This window comes from Phodopus roborovskii, unplaced genomic scaffold (genome assembly GCF_943737965.1).
Source record: "Phodopus roborovskii unplaced genomic scaffold, PHOROB, whole genome shotgun sequence".
Classification (NCBI taxonomy): Eukaryota; Metazoa; Chordata; class Mammalia; order Rodentia; family Cricetidae; genus Phodopus; species Phodopus roborovskii.
Window position 1 is genome coordinate 22,487 of NW_026125275.1, and position 22,071 is coordinate 44,557.

At 42.0% G+C, this 22,071-nt stretch overlaps 1 protein-coding gene across 1 annotated transcript in view; it reads right to left on the reverse strand.

The window, feature by feature from the left end:
* LOC127229323 (SLAIN motif-containing protein 2-like) overlaps positions 1-12,972 on the reverse strand; it is a gene marked incomplete at its 3' end in the record, with an annotated part of 33,553 nt that extends 20,581 nt beyond the window's left edge. The window contains exon 1 of the mRNA XM_051194417.1: positions 12,525-12,972. Within this exon, the coding sequence (XP_051050374.1) occupies positions 12,525-12,913 (389 nt within the window). The remainder of the gene's footprint in view (positions 1-12,524) is intronic.
* Between the last annotated feature and the right edge of the window lie 9,099 nt (positions 12,973-22,071).

Here is a 22,071-nt window from a genome sequence, read left to right on the forward strand (position 1 = left end):
AACATGTGTGTGTCAGCTCCTACTGGCCAGGTTTGGAATAGGACAGGAATTCAAAGATGAGCTATGAGGAAACTAGATTATTACACCTCACAGACATCATTAATCTCTCACAGGCTACACTACCATCAAGATACCTGCCTACTAGATTCCAAACCTCAAGCTAGATGCAGGTTTCTAAGACTAGGGTTTTTTGTTTTGTTTTCTGTTTGTTTGTTTTGTTTTTGTTTAGTTTGGTTTTAAATCAGATTCCTGGATTTAAGTGGGAAGCATATCATCATCATCATCTATTGAGATAAGGTTTTTCTGTATAGCCCTGGCTGTTCTGGAACTCACTCTGTAAACCAGGCTGGCCTCAAACTCAAAGGGATCCACCACCTGCCACTGCTTTCCAAGTGCTGGGATTGAAGACATGGCCACCACACCCAGCTTATTTTATTTTTCTAAACTAGAAATATTTTATGCATGATCATTTTGTCTATGTGTATGTCTTTGCACCATGTGTGTGCTTAATGTCATGGAGGACAGAAGTGGGCACTGGATCCCCTAGAACTGGAATTATAGATGGTCATGAGGCACCATGTGGAATAAATAAGTCTAGTCCTCTATGAGAAAAAGTGCTCTAAGCCACTGACCTCCATCTCCAGCCCCTGGGTTTTGTTTTTAATCATCTTCAAATAAGCTTTGGATAAGAATATCCAATGGCAAACAAATTGCATATGACAAACACAAGATCCTTTATCTATTAGAAGAAAACTGATACAACATATTTAAAGGATATGCACATTCATGTTCTAAGATGATTAAAAGCAGCCATTTCTAACTCTACTACTGAGGTATTAACGACAACATACCATCTTTTTTTTTAAAAAAAAAAAAAAAAAAGCAACAATCTGCCATCTAATCACACGACAATTAAAACATGAAGTAGTGGTTGGTACCAAATTCCTTGACAGAGCCTAATAAATCCCATTCTTACCCATTCTTTCCATCAAAGAGACTCTCAACAGCTATCATGACTGGCTGTTTTGTAACCTCTCCCAGAGATGAGCAGAAGCTCTTGAGTAGTAGCAGAAGGCAGTATGGAGAGCTTTTCTTCTAGTAAACTAGACTTAGGAGACAGCTTGACTTGTCTTGATCATGTAAATCTAAAGTGAACACTTCTGCTTCATCTTTTCTTTCCAGGTAGTTTCACCAGATATCATAATACTGTGCTATGTGTATCTACTGTTCCTCATATTTCATGGAGATTAATATTTAATACCCCTTCCAATAGTTTTTATTTATTTATTGACATAGAGACACAGTTTGTGGAAGAAATGTTGTTTATTAGATTTGTTTTGAATATCATCTCCAAAAAACGGGTGTAAGTTAAAGTTGGACATTTTTATTATTTTTCTTTAAGTGTATGTAGGTATGCCTGTGTAGAATGCCACATGTGTACAGGTGCTCTTTATTGCTTGAAGCTGGATTACAGGCGCCTGTGAGCCAAACCTGAGTCCTCTGGAAGAGGACTAGTTTAATGTAACTGAATTTCTACTACAGACAAGATGCTGTGGTCTTATCTAGAAATATGAAGGTGATTATGATACTGCTCATGACCTAGACTAGAGACACAAAAGCAAAGCACTATTGTGTCAATAGTCTCCAAAACAGACACAGTGATGAGTTAACATGAGAGGAAGAACGGTAAAATGTGAGAATTTCCTAAGACAGAAAGTTGCAGATTTTGGCGAGGGGTGGTGGTGGTGGGGTACCAAATGTACAATGAACATCAAAAGCACCGAGGCCTGAAGACTCAGGAGCTGTTCTGACAAAATGGACCCAGGTGAAAGGTGAATCTGCACAGCATAGAGCCACTCAGACCTTCTGTCCTTGCTAGCACAGTTTGATCTCCTAAGCATGATAAAGGCTTCTAATAATTTATAAAATTCTTATCTTCCCTCAGTAGGAAAGGAATTGGATATTATTGAGGATATTCAAGAAAAACCTAAAAAATAACCCATGCTTCCACTGCCACATACTTCTCTATTTAAGCTTCTGCTCTATTATGTGCTTGAATGACTGTTTTGTTTTTCACAGAAACAGAATTACAACACTTACAAGTAACTTCATCATTAAATATTTTACATATCTTTTAGCGGCCCTGCAACAGGTCCACTCTGCAATCTTTGTAGGAACATTTTCTCCAATGATTCTGAAGCAAGTCTGGAGGCCCAATAAAAAACTAACAACAACAACAAAACTTTCACATTATATCAAAAATTGTCCAATTTTAACTTATACCCATTTTTTAGATATGATATTCAAAACAAATCTAATAATCAACAACTCTTCCCCACACTACGCATCTATAACTAAATAAATCCAGGCCAACTATTTTCCACAGATGGCTTTCAGGCTTAGTGTAAATCTCAATTTTCCCCTATGTAGCAGCTATGTGACTTTAGGTTCAGCGTCCTTTACTATAAGGGGAATGACATACACAAGCTATAAAATGGATTGAACTTTGAGGACACAATGCTAAATAAAACAAGCCAAAACAAAAGGACAGGTGTGCCTGATTCCATCTATGTTAACTTCTCTCAACCTTACAAAACCTTACACCTTACAAAACTTCAACACCTTACAAAAGAGGGTTCTTCTGGCTCTGTTTCAGAGGGTCTCAGTAAGCATGAAAAGCATGGCAATAGCAGACAGTCCACAGCACCAGCACACGAGCAGATGGATAGATACATGGTGGCAGGCAATGAGCAGAACAGTGAAGGGCTGTAACCTTCTATATGCCACCCTTAGAAATCTTCCTCTACCAGTCAGGCCTGACCTCCTAAAGCTCCACAGACTGCTAAAATAGCCCACTAGCTGGTCAACAAGTGCCAAGAACACGACACCGTGGAGGACACTCCATATTCAAAATGTAATAGTAAGCTACCTGGAAGAATCAAGTTTACAGACACAGAAAGCAGATTGGTAGTTGTTAGTGGGCGGGGTACAAGAAGTGAGAATTATAGTTAACTGGCTCAGAATTTCACCTGGAAGGAACAGTTTTGAAAATAAGTAGTGGTAACTGAGATTAGTGGCTCACACCTGTAATCATAGCACTGGAGAGGCTGTCTTGGCCTTACCAGGTATGAGAGGAAGCTCACAGATTTACAATCTCAAAAATGTAGAGGACAAAATTATCAGACCTATGACCACATCTCAGTCTACTTTTGATTTTGCTTTTCTACAATTTTGTGATATATAGCTTCTGGCATCTCTACAAAGAGCATGACGACTCATGTTTTTCTTAGAAACTATTTTCAATTTGCAGACTGCATAGTGGATTTAGGGGGCTCATGCCAGTCATAAAGGTTCTCTCAAAGGTATGGAGAAGGAGAAAGCTAAAGCACAGCCTTTAGGGTGCTAACCGTCAGCCAGCTAACCTAAGCAGCGCAGGCCCTATGAATACATAGGCTATACTGACCCTGCATCTATTCCAGGGCAGCACAGTAAGCAGAGACACAACATAAATTCATTTACACACTTCTTCAAATAAATTCTCCCCCTTTGTGCATACACAAATTCCTTTTTTCTATTAGCACAATTCACAGGACAGATGAAACATTGACTAATAGCATTCTCCCCACAATAATATTTTTACAATATAGTCTGCAGTTCAATTCTTTTACCAAAAGCATCAAATTATAAATGTAAAATAAGAATGGTATTGTGGGTGTTGATATCAGACCCAACAGGTCAAAGACAGGCATGAATAAAGCTGCCCATGTATGGAAGTTTCAACTTTAGCACAGACAAAGGACACAGCTGTGACAGTACAGAGACATGAATGAGGGGGACACTAAGTGCTCAGACACCTGCTGAAAACTTTACTTGCATGACAAGCAGAAAACCTAAGAGATCCTGTATTTACCTCAACCGTTTACATCAGAAATAACAGCTGAGGAGTAAATAGGAACTTGGGTTTGCTCTGATCACCACTGAGGACATATAAATATCAAAACACAGACAACAGAAGGGCAACTCCTTTAACAAGTTAAATTAGGGACTTGGGAGGTATCTCCAAAGTTAATTTGTTTGCCATATACACAATAAAAGTTTTCTGTTCCCAGAAATGCCAGGTGGGAATGGCAGCTCACTTTAAAATTCCAGTCTCTGAAGGAGACACCCCCCCCCAGCCCCATTCACCCCACCCCGATTGGCAGGACCACCCATTTATCAGTGAGCTCGAGGTTTGACCGGGAAACCCTAACTCAATGAATAGTAGAAGTAGAAGAACTATCAAGGTAGGTTTCTGACTTAAACTTGGGCCTACACACCACACATCCACACACACATTATTTCATACATACATGCCTACACACTTGAATAAGTGTACATACACAAGCACAGCACACACCAGACAAGAAAGGGAAAAATTTAAATTACCATTTGATCCATAAAATCCACTACTGAGGACTGTCAAAATGTGAAAGCAACGTTTTCCATCAAGGAATGAAGAAAATGTGATGTATATAACAATGAAATATCACCTAGCCTTAACAAAGAAAGAAATCCTGTCAAACGCTACAAATCCTGAGTAACGTATGCTAAGTGTGACAATTAAATGACAAATAAAACCCACTTGTATAAGGTGCCTACAGCAGGTCAGGCTCTGAAAGCAGACTGGTGACTGTCAGACAGGAGAAACAGAGTTACTGTTTAACAGTTAGGAAGTTTCCATTTAGGAATATGGAAATGACCTACAGCTGGACACTGCTGACACTTCTGTAAGAAAATGAATATATTTAATGTCACTGAACTGTATATTTGTTTAACAGCCAGGAGTGTTGGGTGGCTCATGCCTGTAATCCCAACATTTGGGAGGCTGAAGGATGCTGCAAGTTCCAGAACAGCCTGGGAGGACAACCTAATGAGTTATAAGCAAGCAGAGGGAGACCCTGTATAAAGAATTAAAAAAAAAAAAAAAAAAAAAAAATAGGCAGGGGAGATGGCTCAAAGGGAAAAAGGTGAAATGCTTGCAATAAGCTCAAGATTCTCGGTTTGATCCCAAGAATTGTTTTTGGGTTTTTTTTTTTTTTTTTTGGGGGGGGAGTGAGGGGAGGAGATGACTGTGTGCTTTTAATCCCAGTGCTGGGGAGACAGAAACAGGTAGATGTCCACTCACTGGCCAGGCAGCCTAGCCTCCTGGTTGAGTTCCAAGCCAGTGAGAAAAAAAGTAGGCTGCACCCGAGGTCTCTGGCATCTGCGCAAACATGAACATGTACACACAGCAGCAAAGACATTCATGTTATTCTACTTTAAATAAATCTTGAAGAATGCAAAAGCCTAAACTTGCATGTGTAAGGATGTGAGTAAAGGTGAAACTTCATTTACTGTTGGGATTACAAACTGGTGCAGCCACTCTGGAATTTCAACCACCATGGAGACATCTCGAAAAGCTCAATAATAATAAATCTATCACATGAGCCAGCTATAGCACTCCTTGACATATGCCCAAGGACTCATGAACAGGCTACTGCTGTTGCCCTTGGTTGTCTCCCAGAAGTTGATGGTAGGTCCCTATTACTGAAGACACCATGCACTTTGGACACAGGACTCTGAGGAAATAAGCTGGATCTGATCCAAAGGCTCCTCCCTGAGGAATAACCTTTAAAGAGCCAGAAGATGCTATGTGAGCTCTTACTTAGGGAGGAAAGCAATCAAGAGGTTCTATCCAGCTGTGATAGCTAGGAACCACAATAATGATCACCAGCATGGTACAACAGTGCCACTTCGATCTTAGTAGTAACCAATATGTGTCTAGCTGGTCTTAAGGGCCACTCAACAGGAGAGAAATCATGCCTAGTACTGAACACCTAGCCAACTATCAGTTACTACCAAGCTCTTAGAGGCAAATGTACTACTGCCACTTTCCTAAACCAGCATAATTGCTAATTGCATTCTAAGTGCTTAGCCTTCTAACAACAGCTAAGTGGAGTTCTCACCCCTTGTTTCAGCAGATGGAGGCCATTACAGGAAGCTCAGCTCCTGTTGACATCTACAGCACAACACCTCCACCTATGGCTAAAGAAACATGGTGTGTGTGTGTGGTGGGGGGAGGGGGAGTGAGAGCCAAAGCACCAGAAGTCGTCTTTGAAACTGTGCCTTCTAGTTACTACAGGAAAGCTACACACATGAAATCTCAACAATATGGCTGCCAACACTAGGTGACATACCAACAGGGATTGGAGAAATGTCATGGGCTGCAACCATGACAAAGCATCTCAGGCAATTAATAACTGCTCAGAAAGGGAGAATTGGTTTTCCCCAGAGATTCAATACCAAGTGGTCAGCCCTAATAACATATATACAAGCAACACTAAATGAACTCAGCTGAGTCTATTTACATATACATTCATATATGTGTAATATATTAAAGAGAAAGATTATAAACTTAAGAGGAAGCAGGGGTTGGGGAGCATGTGAGAGACATTGAAGGAAGGAGAGGGAAACGATATAATTATATTTTAATTAAAAATAAGGGAAATTGCACCTGTGGTGATGCACACTTTTAATCCTAGCACTCTAGAGACAGAGGCAGGGCAATCTCTGTGAGTTCAAGGTCAGCATGGTTCTAGGCCAGCGAGAACTACACATCTTCAAAAAAAAAAAATTTAAAGAAACTTAAAAATTAAAATCAGCCAGGTGTGGTGGAGCACGCCTTTAATTCCCAGCATTCAGGGGGCAGAGGCAGGTGGATTTCTGTGAGTTTGAGGCCAGTCTGGTCGAGTTCCAGGATAACCAGAGCTGTTTTACAGGGAAACCCTGTCTTGATAAAAACCAAGAGAGAGATCAATATCCAGAATCTATAAAAAATTCTTACAACTTTACAGTGTAAAGACAAATAACCCAATTAGAAAAATGGGCACATGGAGTCAGGGATATAGCTCAATGGTAGAATGCTCACCTAGCATACTCAAAGCACTGGGTCCAATCTGTAGTACTGAAAATAAAAATCTTTTGAATAGACATTTTTCTAAAAGAATTATGACAAATGACTGAGAAATACAGAGAAAAGATTCTCAGCATCATTAAGCATTAGAGAAATGCAAATCAGAACAAAAACGATATTAACAGGACTATTATAATAAAAAAGGTAGATCTAACAAGGGCTGACAAAGATGCAGAAAAATCAGAATCCTCATACATTGCTTGTGATAATGAGAAGTGGTACAGCTACTGTGGAAAACAGTTTCTCAAAAAATTAAGCATGATGATACCATTTGGAGTAATTTCACTCCTAGGCACATACCCAAGGGGAAAAAAATAAAACATATGTTCATGCAAAAATATGTAAATAAATGTCATAGCAGCATTATTTATAATAGCCAAATGGTGAAAACAATCCAAATGTCCACCTACTAATGAATGAACAAACCAAAACATGGTAAATTCACACAAAGGGATATTGTTCAGGCATATAAAAGAAGGAAAAGATCAAAGTAATATTCTGACATGTGCTGCAGCATGAACCTTGAAAGAATTATGCTAGATGAAAAGCAGACATATTGGCCATTTGCTATATGATTTCATTTACATGAAGTGCCCAGTATAAGGCAATGTGATAGCTCAGAGAGAGGAAAATAAGGAATGACTGCTAATAAGTTACAGTAGCCATCATCGATGAGGAGTATGTGTAGTTTGATAGGGGTGATGGCTGCACAACTAACTTTGCCTATATTAAAAGTCACTGTTTTGTAGACTTTAAAACATGCCTTATGGGGCCAGAGAGATAGCTCAGTGGATAAAGACACCTGCCACCAAGCCTTACTAACTGAGTTCAATCCCGGGAAATCACATGGAAGAAAGAAAACACCAACTCCCACAAGTTATATTCTGCCCTCCAGGTGCCCAGTAAATAAGTTAAAAAATAAACTGTACATTATAAAAAATAATTTAAATGATGCATCATATACTATAAAATTATAGTTCAATGAAAAACTTAAAGAGGAAAATAAATTACAGTAACATCAGTAGGAAGCAGCCATAGTCCCAATCACAAACAGAATATGCCCTGACATTGAATATGTAAGACAAAATAATTCCATCAGTTTGTTTGGATGGGAAGAAAGGTCTTCAAAGAGAATCAATGGCCAAAGAAACAAACTGAGCTATTAAGCTATATGTAGTTAAAAGAGGCTTAGGTCTACCCCTCCAAACCATAGAAAAATAACAACAACAACAATAACAACAACAAAAATCATAAAACCAAAGATGGTAATTTCTAAAGAGAATAATAAGCAGTTCTAAAAGTTCTGCAGCAAACTGATTCCTTACAAAACTCAAAGTAAGATTAAACAATGCAGAAAGGAGTGACTTCATAAACGTTACTAGATTCATCAGAACCACGTCAAACCAAATTCACTCCAATTTCTCCTTTAAGAGAGTGACTTCTAAGAACCATGCAGGCTCATTACAGCCCAATTACACTGTAGCATTTGCCAAAATCTTTCAGAATATTCACACAAACTAAAGGTCATAGGGGCCTGACAACAGACTGAACTAATAGCCAGTGAGTAACCATAATGGTGTTAATGGAGGCAATCAGGTTGAGCTGCATACTTCAGAGTAATCTACTCTGTCACTTAAGTTTTTGTCAACAATCTGAACAAAGATCTACAATGTTGTCTACTAAATACAAACATACAAAATGCCTAAGTCAAAATGAACATGAAATTTAAATGCCTTGTATTTAAACTCAAGAAAAAAAAAAGTATCACACAAAAAAGGAAGACATAGTTTAACATAGTTTATGTAGAAAACACATGGACAAGTTCATACTACAAGCACATATTAAACGCAGTCACAGCAGTTGAAACTGTTATGATTAACAGTTTAAAATGTAATAGTGGGCCTCAGTGCACACTGTAATCCCAATACTTGGGAGGCTGAGGATTGTCATGAGTTCAAACCAGTCTGGGCTATGTAATAAGATCCAGTCTAGCCTGGGGTATAGTATAAGACCATCTCTAAACTAATTAATCAGTGAATTCATAGTATTTACTGTTTTAAAAGTAGCTTTTAGTCGGGCCTTCCTGGCTCACACCTTTAATCCCAGCACTCAGGAGGCAGAGGCAGGAGGAAGGAGGATCTCTGTGAGTTTGAGGCCAGCCTGGTCTATAGTGCGAGTTCCAGGACATGCTCTAAAACAATTCAGAGAAACCCTGTCTCGAAAAACCAAAAAAAAAAAAAAGGGGGGGGGTGTTATACAATTCTGGATATGTCTAAAAATGAGCACCTAGAGTAAGAAAAAAATTAAAAATAAGCCAGGTGTGCTGGCTTGTGCCTTTGATCCCAACACCTGGTAAACAGAGGCAGGCAGATCTCTGAATATGAGGCCAGTCTAGCCTACAAGTTTCAGGACGTGGTATGACCCCGTTTCAATAATAATACTCTACTACTACTACTACTATTAACAGAGAATTATATTATCTAAGAAATTATTCAATGAACTGAAATTTATTCTGAAGATAAAATGTCTAGCATATGGTAGGAAAAGGGTGAGGTACACACTAGTAGTCTTCAAATACATAAAGAGGCAGTTTATGTAGGAAAGCTGATGCTGTATTTGGAAGAAAATACAAAACACAATGGAAATATCACAGGCTTTAATGTATAAAGAGCTGGATTCTAATCTTAGTGTCATCATTTACTGTGTGTGTTATTTGATGCCAAGATAAAGTTTCCTTACACAGAAACTGATACCGACCTTACCTTATAAATATATAAACATTAAATCTAATTAGATGCAAAAAACTTTTGTAATTCCTTCCCCCCAGTATCACCAAATGCACTAACTATGACACACAATCATCTTAATTCTTTTGCTGAGACTTTTCTGAATAATGAGAGCAAAGTTGTTCAGACTGAGAGTTGTAATAACCCATTAGTGAATGCAGAAGTCAGCCTAGTAGTAACTAGCATATTTCCCCCTAATGAAATACAAAAAATAAATAAAATAAAATAAAATAAATACAAAAAAATTAGAAACTATTAAAGTGGTGTACCACTCATAGTAAAAGTAGATACTGTTATTCATATACTGGTGTGTACTGTACTGTGTACTTGGTATCACAAAGCTGTCTACCACTACCGCCTAAGTGTTCTGAGACAGTTCTCCTTGAGAACTCAACTAAGTTTAGGAAACAACCACAGTCCCTAGAGATTTATTATGGCCAGTATACATCTGCATCTCAGAGAAGCCCAGCATGAAAGAGACACGTTATTTTTTATAAACCCAGTTTCCCTTATATTAATTTTACTCCAGAATCTGATTATTTTTCCATATATGCCCACTCCTACCTTCTGCATTTTGTGGCATATATGCTAGGGGCAAATATTTCTCCAGATGAAAATGAAGTGCAATAGAAGCAAGCTTTGGAAGGTAGTTTCTGACTTGCCAGGAAAGCAAACTTTACTATGACTTCCTGCTACTGACAGCCACGCCCAAGGCATTTTGATTTCTTTATCTAACTCTCCCCTGACCTATCACAGCTAAGAGACTAAGATCAAACCCAGGGCCAGATTTTAATTTCAGATTTAATTTAATTTCAAGAAGAAGCATAAGATATCTATAGCACCAAGACACAAAAACAGATAAAAACAATAAGTAGGAATCAGGTAGTCAAAACAAACTCCTGGCATGCTTACCTATGAATATTTGCATATTGTACCTTGACAAACACACACTCAGAACCAAAGTAGCTAAAGACTTGCTTGGTGTTTGGAGGAGTCACTGTGCTCCACCAATACATCTACAATGGGCTGACAAGTGCAGCCAATTCTCATTATCATGAATGAGCACTGATCTCATCATTACTTGGAAAAGATGGATGATACTTGGATGACTCTGGGTTCTTTGAAAGTACATACATACACAGGAGTCCTTCAGAGGGCAATAAGTCTCACTAACATGAAGCTGAAGCTGTAGCTACAAAGTTCTATAATACTTGGTATCACTTGGCAATAATAACATAAGAAAGCATACCTCTGTCATTCATATCATCCTAAGTATGAGTTCTGAACACTTCTTGTAGTTTTCAGGACATAAAATGCAGTTCCTAGTTCCCACTCTCAGATTTCTACCTTATCTGAAAGTTTGCCCCATTATCAGGACCAATGCTTGCTACCTAGCCTTTGCTCACTGTCAGCATTCATGTTCTCTATCTCTCCTCAGACCTCACTGCATGCATCCTATCTTGTTTAACTGCTGAGACTTAGCTCTCAACCGCCTCATACATGGGCATCAGCACTTAAGAATCTTTAGACTCTCCCACAGCAGGGATCACATGGAAACTCACTAAATAGTGGTGACTTAAATAGCCAGGCTTAAGGGTGATAGTACCCAGTCCTGTAGAACTGACTGTATGCCAAGCCCAGTGCTAAAAGTACACATGGATTATCTAATTTAATCGTCGGAACTCTACAGATGTTAAGAATGGTAATTTTCCTGAGGACAAGAGTGAAACTCAAAGTAACTTCTTCAAGGTCATAAACCTTTAAAGTAGCAAATTTAGGGCCTGCATTCAGAGCAAGCTTACAATAAATACTTCAAAGTTCTAGGCCTGGACACCATTCTGTTAGGGAGTCCAACTTCACAGAAGTTTTAATGTCAACAGCAAAACATTCTAGCTAAAAGTTAAGACTTCAAAAAGATGAATTATGAGGACAATTTGCCGCAGATGTTTTTAAGTCTAATAAAAGCCTCTCATTCCCTTTCTATTTAATGAAAGTGTGACTTTAAGGTGTGGGGTCACAAGCTCATCAAGAGATGCCGTATGACAATTACAGCTTTGGTCTGGATTTTAAAATAGGGCTTTTTTTTCTGCCTCTAGGATGGCATGGAAATGATGGTCAGCTTTGGTAACTACCGCCTCACAGCTCCGAAATTGTTAGACCCAATTCTTGTTTTCAAAAATATAAAATTCAGGGTTCTTGTTCCACAACCGACTTAACACAAAGCAGTCCGATCCCTTCTCTGCCCTCTCTCTGTACACAAAGCAAGCTTTACCCCCACTACCCAAAGGGGAGTGTCGCTCACCCAGCCTCCCCCACAGACATACCCATCTCACTCCAGTCCAAAACACTGCTACTCAGTACGTCCTAGCACCTGGTGCTACCTCATGAAGCAGACCCCCTCCCTATATCCGAAATGCCCAGACCACCACCCGAAAGCCAGTCTTTCACACAAAGCAGGATCCCTTTCTACGAAGCAGCTGGCTACCTCTGAGTGCTCCGAGCGTGCGGGCCCACGGGAGCTGTGCCAAGCCACAGATCCCATCTGGGTCCACTCGGGTCCAGCACCCCAAGATTCCACGCACAAACCAGAGAAGAACTAGCTACAGATCCGTTCCCAAGGCTCGAACCAACTCTAGGCGACCTGCCCGCAGCAGAAGCAGGCAAAGCCAGCATCCCCACCACCGTCGAGCCCACCCTGCTTCCCCGGGGACCCCACCCCACACCCCGGCCCGGCACCCCGCACTCACCAGCTCTCCTCCTCTTCCTCCCAGCCTGACAGTCGCTCCAGCTCGTCGGGCCGCAGAGGCTCTACCTCGTCCAGCAAGCCGCCCTCGCCCGCCGCCAGCAAAGAGGTGGTGTCCCGCAGGTCCTCGCTGCTGGTCCGCCGCGGGCCTGAGCCCGCCACGCCGCCCACCTTGGCTCCCAGGCCCAGCGGGAAGCCCCGAGGGGACGCCGCGCCCGAGCAAGGGGTGGACACGCCGGCCCGAGCCGGGCTGCCGGGCCCGAGGAGGCCTGCGCCCTGCACGGCTCCTGAGCGGCTCCTCAGCTGCTCGTTCTGCTTCTCCAGCTTCTTCACCAGCTCCTGCAGCTTCCGCACCTCCTGGTCCGCGTTCACATTGGAGTTAACGTCCTCCATGCCGGCCGCGCCGCCCGCTCCGACTCCCAAGCCGCCGGGGAAGCGCCGGGGGATGGGGTGGGGGGTAGACAGGCGTTACCGCCGCCGCTCACGCTAGCCGAGGCGCCCGCATAGAGCAGGGCCAGGCCCCACCGCCAGGGTCCCCCCGGCTCGGGTTGCGAAGCACCGCTGGCCCCAGCCGAGCCGCCTCATCTGCGCCGGCTCCGCGACTGGGGGAGGCGGCGCCAATATCCGGCCTCGGCCGCCATCTTCCCTCCGTCCCTCCGCCCCCTGCCGGCCAGCCCGGTCGGTGACCTCAGAGCGTCGGGGGAGGACGTGGCCGCCCGCGGGCTGAAAGGACTAGGCGCTGGGCTCGCGGGGGGCGGGGCGGGGCGGGGCCCGCAAGAGTCACGGGGTCTGGAGGGGCGGGGTCACTGTGGGGGCGGGGTCCCGGCCGGAAGGGGTGTGGTGGGCGACGGCCGGCGAAGGTGGGCAGGGCCGGGCTGGCTCTGGGGTGCTGCCCTGGCCGCCGGCCCTACCGGACCTAGGCTCGTGGCGGGCGGGACTGAGACTCTGAACCTGGCTCGGGCTCTGCCCCTCCCGAGGCGTCGGTGGTGATGGTGAGGGGCCGGTGCTGAGGCTCCGCCTGGCCGCGTGCACAGTTCGCTTGGTTTGTTTGGCCTTACTGGGTTGGTTTTTACTTGAAACCCGAGACTGTCGTAGCTTGCGGCGCAGCCCCGGAGACCTCGATTCCCAAATGGTTAAGAGCGCGAAGGTCAAAATAATAACCGTGATTTGTTGAGTGCTTACTACCGGCCAGACACTGCGCTGAACACTTTTAAAGGAATTATGTCATCCGTTAAAACACGTGGAGGAGGTTGTTTTGTTTTTTGTTTGTTTGTTTTGTTTTAAGGTTTACAGCGCAGAAACAGAAGTGGGCGATGGAAAACACATCAGTATTCATCTTACAACGTTAATTAATGCGTGTTGTATTCCTCCGATCTTACCTCTGCCCCCAAAGACTTTATAATAATAGTATGTCTTGACTTTGTTTAGTTTCAAGGCAAGGTTTCCCTGCGTATCCCTGGCTGGCATGCCTCTGCCTCCAGTGCTGGAGATTAAAGGCATATGCCCCCTTGACTTTTTGGTTTTGTTTTTAATTGTGCCGGAAAAGTACTTAAGCACGGGGTTGACAGATAACAGAGAACGTGGGAGGGACATAGGTAATTGTTACTTCGGCAGCAACTGCAAACAATTTAAATGTTTTGCTTCCATCACATTGGCAGTTGTCAATTGTAAGTTACATGACTTGCCTATACAGAGTAGTTAAATGCACCTAATTTCTCAACTACTTGGCTGGTGTTTGCAGTCTGTTCTTGCCTCCTCCACCTTAAGCTAACACTGAACCAATCTTACACCTGGGTGTGGACTCATGAGAACTTAAACACTTCTGCCTTTCTGTACTGTATTTTCCTTGCCTAGAATATCCTACCTACTACATTTGATTTCTTTTTGTAAAAAACCTATGCCTACCCCAACCACGGAAATAGTTACTGTTTGCTCTGACATCACCACCTCAATAGTTGGCTACAGATATTTGTATTTTTTAAGTGCATTTTTTTCTAGCAAGTCTTCGTTTTGACCCATACAGCTCATTACAATGAACCATTTCATTTCCCTTGCCATGTGCAGTACAGTGTTTGACAAAATGGATATTCAATGTGTTTTGCTATAATTAAATGGGATGTTAAGTTTTGACAGGTCAAGTCCCAGATAGCAAAATAAGTAATTTGAGTATGCTAAAGTTTGCTGTCTAGTACAAGCATGTTCCTAGCTATTCAGACTTATTTAAAAAGATGCCTTTGTTTGCTAACAGAATTTTGTGAAACAAAATATCTGTATGACACATATTAAATGCTATGGTTGTCTGTGGCACAGCTGAACTCATTGCTGAAGGGTACACCACTGAGACCACATCACATATCACAGTAATTCATTTATATTAATGAAGTCTAACTAGCCAGTGTCTAAAGAATGCTTTAAATGTATTTCTTGAAAAGTTTAGTTAACATGAAGTTATCATCAGTGTTCTTGAGAGGGAGGAGGGCCTGATGTATGATCTGTGGACCAGGAGGTCTGCTGGCAGGTTCTCCTTGTACCATGAATGTGATCCTTGAACGTTATTTCTCTCCCTTTAATCTGGGCCTTATTTTTTGTGAGAATGCGTGAACTGAGTGATTCTAATATTTAATCTATTACCAAGAAGTAAAGGATTCTAGTGAATCATCATGATTATAAATTATAAGTGTGAATATTCATAGATGATATATTTAGATTTTAAATCCACTTCCCTTACTACACCTTGGTTTTTAATTTAGTAACTAGTAAGTGTATAGTATATGGCAGGCACTACTCAGGCACTTGATGGTTAATAGGCTTCGTTTGTTCAAGGCAGCATCTCATGTAGATCCAGCAAGCCTAGAACTCACTAGGAGTCTAGAATGAGCTTGAACTCCCACCCCTTCTGACTCTACCTATAATAAACCTTTTGTATGCCAAAAACTGAAGTTAGCTGGGTATAGTGGTGCATGTCCTTAATGCTAGATTCTAGAGGCAGAAACAGGAGGATCTCTGAGTTTGAGGCCAACCTGTTCTACATAACAAGTTCCAAGACAGCCAGAACTACATAAAGAGACCTTGTATCAAAACAACAAAACTGAAGTTATGGTTCATACAAGTATTTAACACCACACACAGAATCAAATCTGTTTGCCCTATACTACACTATTACAGTAAAAGCTCTTTTTTATGTTTAAGCCAAAAACTGTGATGATGACTACTAGTCATGTTCATTCACCAAATCCATTCCTTAAGCAGACCCAACTGCCTTGAATTCAACCGCCCAGCTGTTGGAATGTCAGGACTCTATTTCAAGTTGCCCTTGTTCTCCCCTCTGGTTTCCGCCCTTCTCTCTTGATGGGCACATCCCCTTTGCTATTGATAGCCTGATGGATACAGTAACCAGAAGATCCTTCCTGTAAGTCAAGTCACTATCAGAAGCCTCCCCAGAAGTTGCTTCCCAACTTACTCAACTCCCAAGTCCCTTTGACCCACTTGGCTTTGGATAGTTGATTCTGAAAGTGTAGCTCCTGGACCACCACTCTTAAGTCCCTCTTTCTGCTAACCTCACTAACCTTCTAGACTGTTTTCAAAAACAGCCAAACACATTTCTACTGTCAGGACTTTGTACTGGCTGCAGACTTGTCTAGTTAGGATCTTTGGATCATCCAGAAGGTCACTCGTGGTTTAGTCTGCCCAAATGTCACCTAGGTTTACTGTCTTCATTATTGCTACCTCACAAAATAGCATTTCTGTCATTGTTGATCTTCTTGGGCTCCTCCTCCCCTTATCAGATACATTTTTGTTGTTATATCCCCAGTAGAACTGCAGAAATTCCCCCACTACATCCCCAGTCTGTAAAACAGTATCTGGTATGTACTAAGTTCCCAGTAAATATTTGTCAAATGAATATATGTGGGTCAGGTGAAGCCTCCTAAAATAGGATGTCAGATAGATGTGTTGGTTATATCTTGAATCATCAAACTAGAAATTCCTAATTGTTTTGAACAGTTGGTTTTTAATCTACATTTTTCTTCTTCCAAAAGAACTGCATGTCATACCACATAAAGCACCTTTAAAACTAGGTCATAGTCCATGTCCTGAGAGCCAGCAGCCCTGCAGAATTGCTGAGGGTAGCCTTGGGTTCTGCCTGAAGTGGGAGATAAGTGTATTTTCTTTCCATCTGAGACATTGCCACAGCCTTCCTCTTTCAGGTTACTTACAACACTCTTCTCGGGTGACTCAGAAGTTAGTGTTAGTCTAAGGTCACTTTTTAAATAAAGACAGGATCTCAGGTTCCCCCAGACTAGTCTGGAATTTGCTATGTAGCTGTGGATAGCCTTGAGCTCCTAATCCTCCCAGCTTTAATTACAGGTGTTCAGTACCATTCCCAGTTTTCTGTGGTGTTGGGGATGGAGCCCAGGGCTTCACATCCCTTCTAGGTAAGCACTCTGCAGACTTAGCTGCATCCCCAGCCAAAACCAAACAAACATTGATCAAAGTAGATAGGAGGAGAGCTAGTAGGTGTCTGACAAGGGCAACACAACAATCCCAACTAGCTTTTCAGGCGCCCCCTCCCATGAGAAGCTCACTTTGTTGCTGAATGAAGGAGCTGCTGTTTTCTGAGCAGGTGTGGTCTTTTCTACGGCTTGCTCCTACTTGCATATTTGCCCCACTGAAAGCCCTGACAAAGTGGAAATCATTACAAACCACTGCAAGTATGTTGAGGGAAAAGCATGACTCAGTGGCTTAAAGGCATTTAGCAGTCCTGAATCAAGGGTTGTGGTAGGGGGCACATACCCAAAAGTAATTCTGAGACTGCTTTGCACTTACAGGAATATCTGTGTGTATTTAAAAAAAAAAAAAAAAAAAAAAAAAAAACTGCTCAGAGAGGTAGAGGCAAGTGAGTTCAAGGCCAGCCAGGACTACACAGTAAGATCCTGTCTCAAAATAAATAAAAAAAATAAGTAAATAATTATTTTTAAAAGCCTTTTGAAATCCTTTGGCCTAGCCTGCACTAGCCAGGGTTTCTACTCTATCTGCATTGCACATACTTGGTCAGTCATTTCCTGCTGTCTCTGTCCCTCACCAGTGTCTTTCCTCCAGATGTGCCTGACTTTGGTCTTCCTGGGGCCTCTTAGGGAAAATGAATGAAACCAACCTTATGCCTATCCATCCCCTTTTAGCAGCAAGTGGAAAAATAAATTGTCACATAGCAGTATTTCCTCCTCTGTTTAGGTAGTAGTATTTCAGCAGGGCAGTGAGTTTGAAAAGTACAGTCTGAACTAAATATCCTAGATGTCCTAAAGAACTAAGAAGACGAGAGAAACTTGCCAGGAGTTATGTGAATCTCCAAGGACAAGGTGAATCCCAGCAACCTAATTTACAATTTAAAATATAAATCTGGACTTTGTTTTAGGGATGTGATGAATTCATTGTAAATGAAGAAACACACAGAGAGATTTCCCAGGAAGCCATAGTAGGTAGCAGCAAAGCTGGGTATGAAACCAGTGGTCTAACTTCCTAGTCTGTGCTCACAATCCCTGGTTGCCAGTATCTATGATGAGTTTACCATTCTTTTACTTAGAAGAATAGTCATATCTCCATTACTATCTGATGTGGTCTTTGGGGACAATATTGAGAACTTAAGAGTTAATAACTTTGTAATGTCCAAAAACTCAGGCCTTTTGTTCTAGGAGCAAGCTTGCCAAATTTGATTTATCAGCACTTCTAAGATATGACACATTGCAACAATCAGGACCTTAGAGAGGAAGGCAACCCCTCTGTGTCTTGCTCAAATACTTTCTAGAAGCCATTGACAGTGACTGCATTCCAGGTACATGCAAGATGGATGAATGCTGGACAACACCTGTTGGTGGCTTGCTGAAGTGAAGCGTTGACATCAGCTTCTCACTAGAAAGGCTGGTGAACAGGCCTGTATGGAGTTTATAAGACAGACATTACCCAGGGAATGCAGTGTCATTTCAATGAACCAAGTAAGAAGATAGTGATGGCAGAGTTGACCAGAAAATGAAAATTTGATTAGATCCTGGATTGAGACAGACTATAAACAGATACCAAAAGCCAAAGCATAGCACCAGGGAAGGATGTGGTGAGGAGTACTACAGTTTAATACAGATAATGGTAATTCTTGGTGAATGCCAAAACCAAGTGGTTATAGTCGGCCGTATTCTTTTGCTTGTTTGGTTTTTGTTTTTCTCTATGTAGCCCTGGACGTCCTGGAACTTGCAGGCTGATCTTGAACTCTGCCTCTGTCTCCTGAGTGTTTGAGATTAAAATCATGTGCCACCACTGCCTGGCTCTCAGCTGTCTTTTGTAGAAAGAGTTGTGGAAAATACATTTTCATTTAAGGGGCTAGGATGCTGTTCTTTGGCAAGGTGGTTTCTAGCACCGGGACAAATTAATAACCAGATCTTCTGAAGGAAGTCACAATCTATAAAACTGCCTGAGTCCAAACAGATTTCCATCTTCCCCTAGCTCCCGAGGTAGCCCTCAAATCCTTGCTCTACTCTGGAGAAATGAGGGTTTGAGGCAGGGCAGGGCAGACATGAGTAGTAGGCACAGGTGGCCCCCTTTTTATCAGCTCGTTTTGCTTCCGGTGGGCTACCTAAAGTAGTAGCCCATGACCCAAAAAGATGTTCTGCTTGTTGGTCTAGTGGCATGCCAGAATTATGGAAGGATTTGGTTCATTTTAATCTCACATGGTACTTCTGGATCTTTATGATTTTTTCCACTGCCCATTTTTTCCAGCCGAGATCTGGAAGCCAGGTATCAATCTATCTAGTCAACCTTGAGTCAGACATATCTTTAGTCAGTTCTGCCATAAGGAACCCTTGAGTCTGGATATTGAACCCAGACCTTGGTGTCCAATAGATAGCTCTTGAGCCAACCACCAAAATATTGCTGGGCACTGCCAGCAGGGTTTATCATGGGGGCAGCTATGAGCAACCTAGCAGGAAGAGGGCTGAATTCTACAGGACAAGCAGATGTGTATCTTGCTTTCAAAAAACTACATGGAGAGGCATCAAATTTCTCCATCCTCCCCAACAGGCAGAATAAAAATGCCTTTCTGTTTCTTCCCTTCTGATGCACCCTGAACAACATCATAGTGTTGCACAAGCTCCTTCCAAAAGTGGCGTGGCTTGTCAGAATCTAGGCAAAGCATGACCACAGTACAAACAGGTCCTTCTCCCCAGTCAAAAGGCTAACAGAGGCCACTAGCCCATGTTCCTTCTGAGCAGAACAATGTGGTTGCCAGATCTTCCATGTGGTTATAGCAGTGGGCTTGACTATGAACATTATATTTGGGTAAGAGCATACTTTGGAGAACCCCATTTGGGATTGGTGCAATAAGGAAAACTTGGCAGGCCCTTTTCACAAGGATTCAAAACAATGTGCTGGAGAACTCATTTTGAGGGTTACAGTGTAGTTTAAAGGCTCAAGTTTCAGCAAGTCCTGTCATTAACTGAGAAACAAACAAACAAAAAAAAAAAACAACAAAAAAAACTCATGTTTTTCCTTGCAATTTTCTATGGTTTTTCTTATAATTTTAATATTTTTATATCCAGCCCTTTACTGCATCTGTATCTGTATGTGTGTTAGGGACACTGCATGTTCTAGATTAACCTGTTAATGTTTATTCACTCTGCAATTGGTTACTAGTTCAAGGTATTCTTGGGATCAGAGGTGATAAAGGTCATAGGAATATGTTTCTTCATCTGTATTGACCTGTTATCCATGTAGGAGATATGTGCAGATTGTTTTATATACAAACCAACTGGTGAAAAATGACATGTAAGCAATATGAAAAGTAAAAAAAGTAAAAAAGTAAAAGGTTTTTTTTTTTTGCAGGAGAGAGAGAGAGAGAGAGAGAGAGAGAGAGAGAGAGAGAGAGACATGAGAATAGAATCCAGTTTCATCTGAAATAGTTTTCCTCAGTGTGATTTAAAATTGGCCTATAGGAGCCAGGCATTGGTGACACATGCCTTTAATCTCAGCACTTGGAAGGCAGAGGCAAGTGGATCTCTGTGAGTTTGAGGCCAGCCTGCTCTACAGAGCTAGTTCCAGGACAGGCTCCAAAGCAATACAGAGAAACCCTGTCTCATAAAACAAACAACAACAAAAAATAGCCTATAGGGAGGGTTAAGGTCTATAACCTTAGTTATAATTAGCAGAAAATCTCCTTAAGCATATCAATTTACAAAAGAATGATAGCACATGCCTTTAATCCCAGCACCTGGGAGGCAGAGACAGGAAGATCTCTGTGATCTACATAGCAAGTCCAAGGCCAGCCAGAGCTATGCAGTGTGCCCTTGTCTCAAAAAACAAAGAAAAAAACAAAAAACAAAAACAAACAAACAAAAAAAAAGACTACATGGTGAAACCCTGTCTCAAAATAAGGAAGGATGAATGAGTTGTTATTCATAAAGCTTAAGTCCAAGACTTCATTCAAAAAGTAGATAGTGACAAGTTCTAAACCAGAAGCAGGAGGGAGATGGGTATGGTAGCACACCCCTTTAACATCAGCGCTCAGGAGGCAGAGGCTGGCAGAAGCTAAGTTCAAGGGTAGTCTGGTCTAGTGAGTACGAGACCAGCCAGGGTTACTGGGAGAGACTTGTCAGGGAAAAAACAAAAAACAAACAAACAAAACAAAAAACAGGAGGGGGAACAATATGTATGTGCTTATATTTATAAAACACGGCAATAGAAGACTATATTCAAAGTCCATATATGTGGTGAGCTAGCAGGGAAAGGGGGAATGTAAAGGGCACAGAGACCCCGCGATGGAGAATAGTAAAGCAGGGAGGGGGTATGAGTGGGAGTGGGACTTGATGAGTGGTGGCCCAGACCTCTGTGAGCAGGGAGGCAGTCAGTGCCAGCCATCTAACCAGGGCCTGCCTCAGGCTAAGAAGATGTTGTATCCCTGACCCACACTCCCAGCATCCACTGAGACATCAGAGATGGGGAAGAATCAGGTTATGTGGGACACTGGGGGAAGGGACCATCAGCAGAACAGCAGACCCCAAAGTCCTCAGCTAATAACATGTACCCCTACAGGAAAAGCAAGTTTCCCATGCCTAACCTGGAGCTGGAGGCAATGAAGTCCGGTAGGTGAGAAGGGAAGACCCTGTGGGAACCCTTATTCAGTAAGTTGACAACATGATTCCAAGGTTCTTTATGACAGATCCTGGTTTACATTTTGTCAGGATTCCCATGTGCTTCTTGTATGTTTGCCATTTGCCCTGTTCTCCTTTCTTCCTCTTAAGCCCTCTGCCCTCAGTCCTCGTGATTCTGTGTTCCCTTGCTAACATCAGCTGACATGTGGGTTTTGGTTTGGTGTTAGAGCAAGTGTTGACATTTTGGCTCATGTGCCTACTGTGACCTAATCGTTTAGCCATCCAGTGTTCTAATTCCAGATTCTTGGGTGACATAATGTTAGCCTCACATATGGGTAGACTAAGTAATATTAGTCCACTGTGGTATCATAAACTGAGGTCAGACTCCAAAGGAAGCAGAAACTTCAACATTTCCCAGAGTTG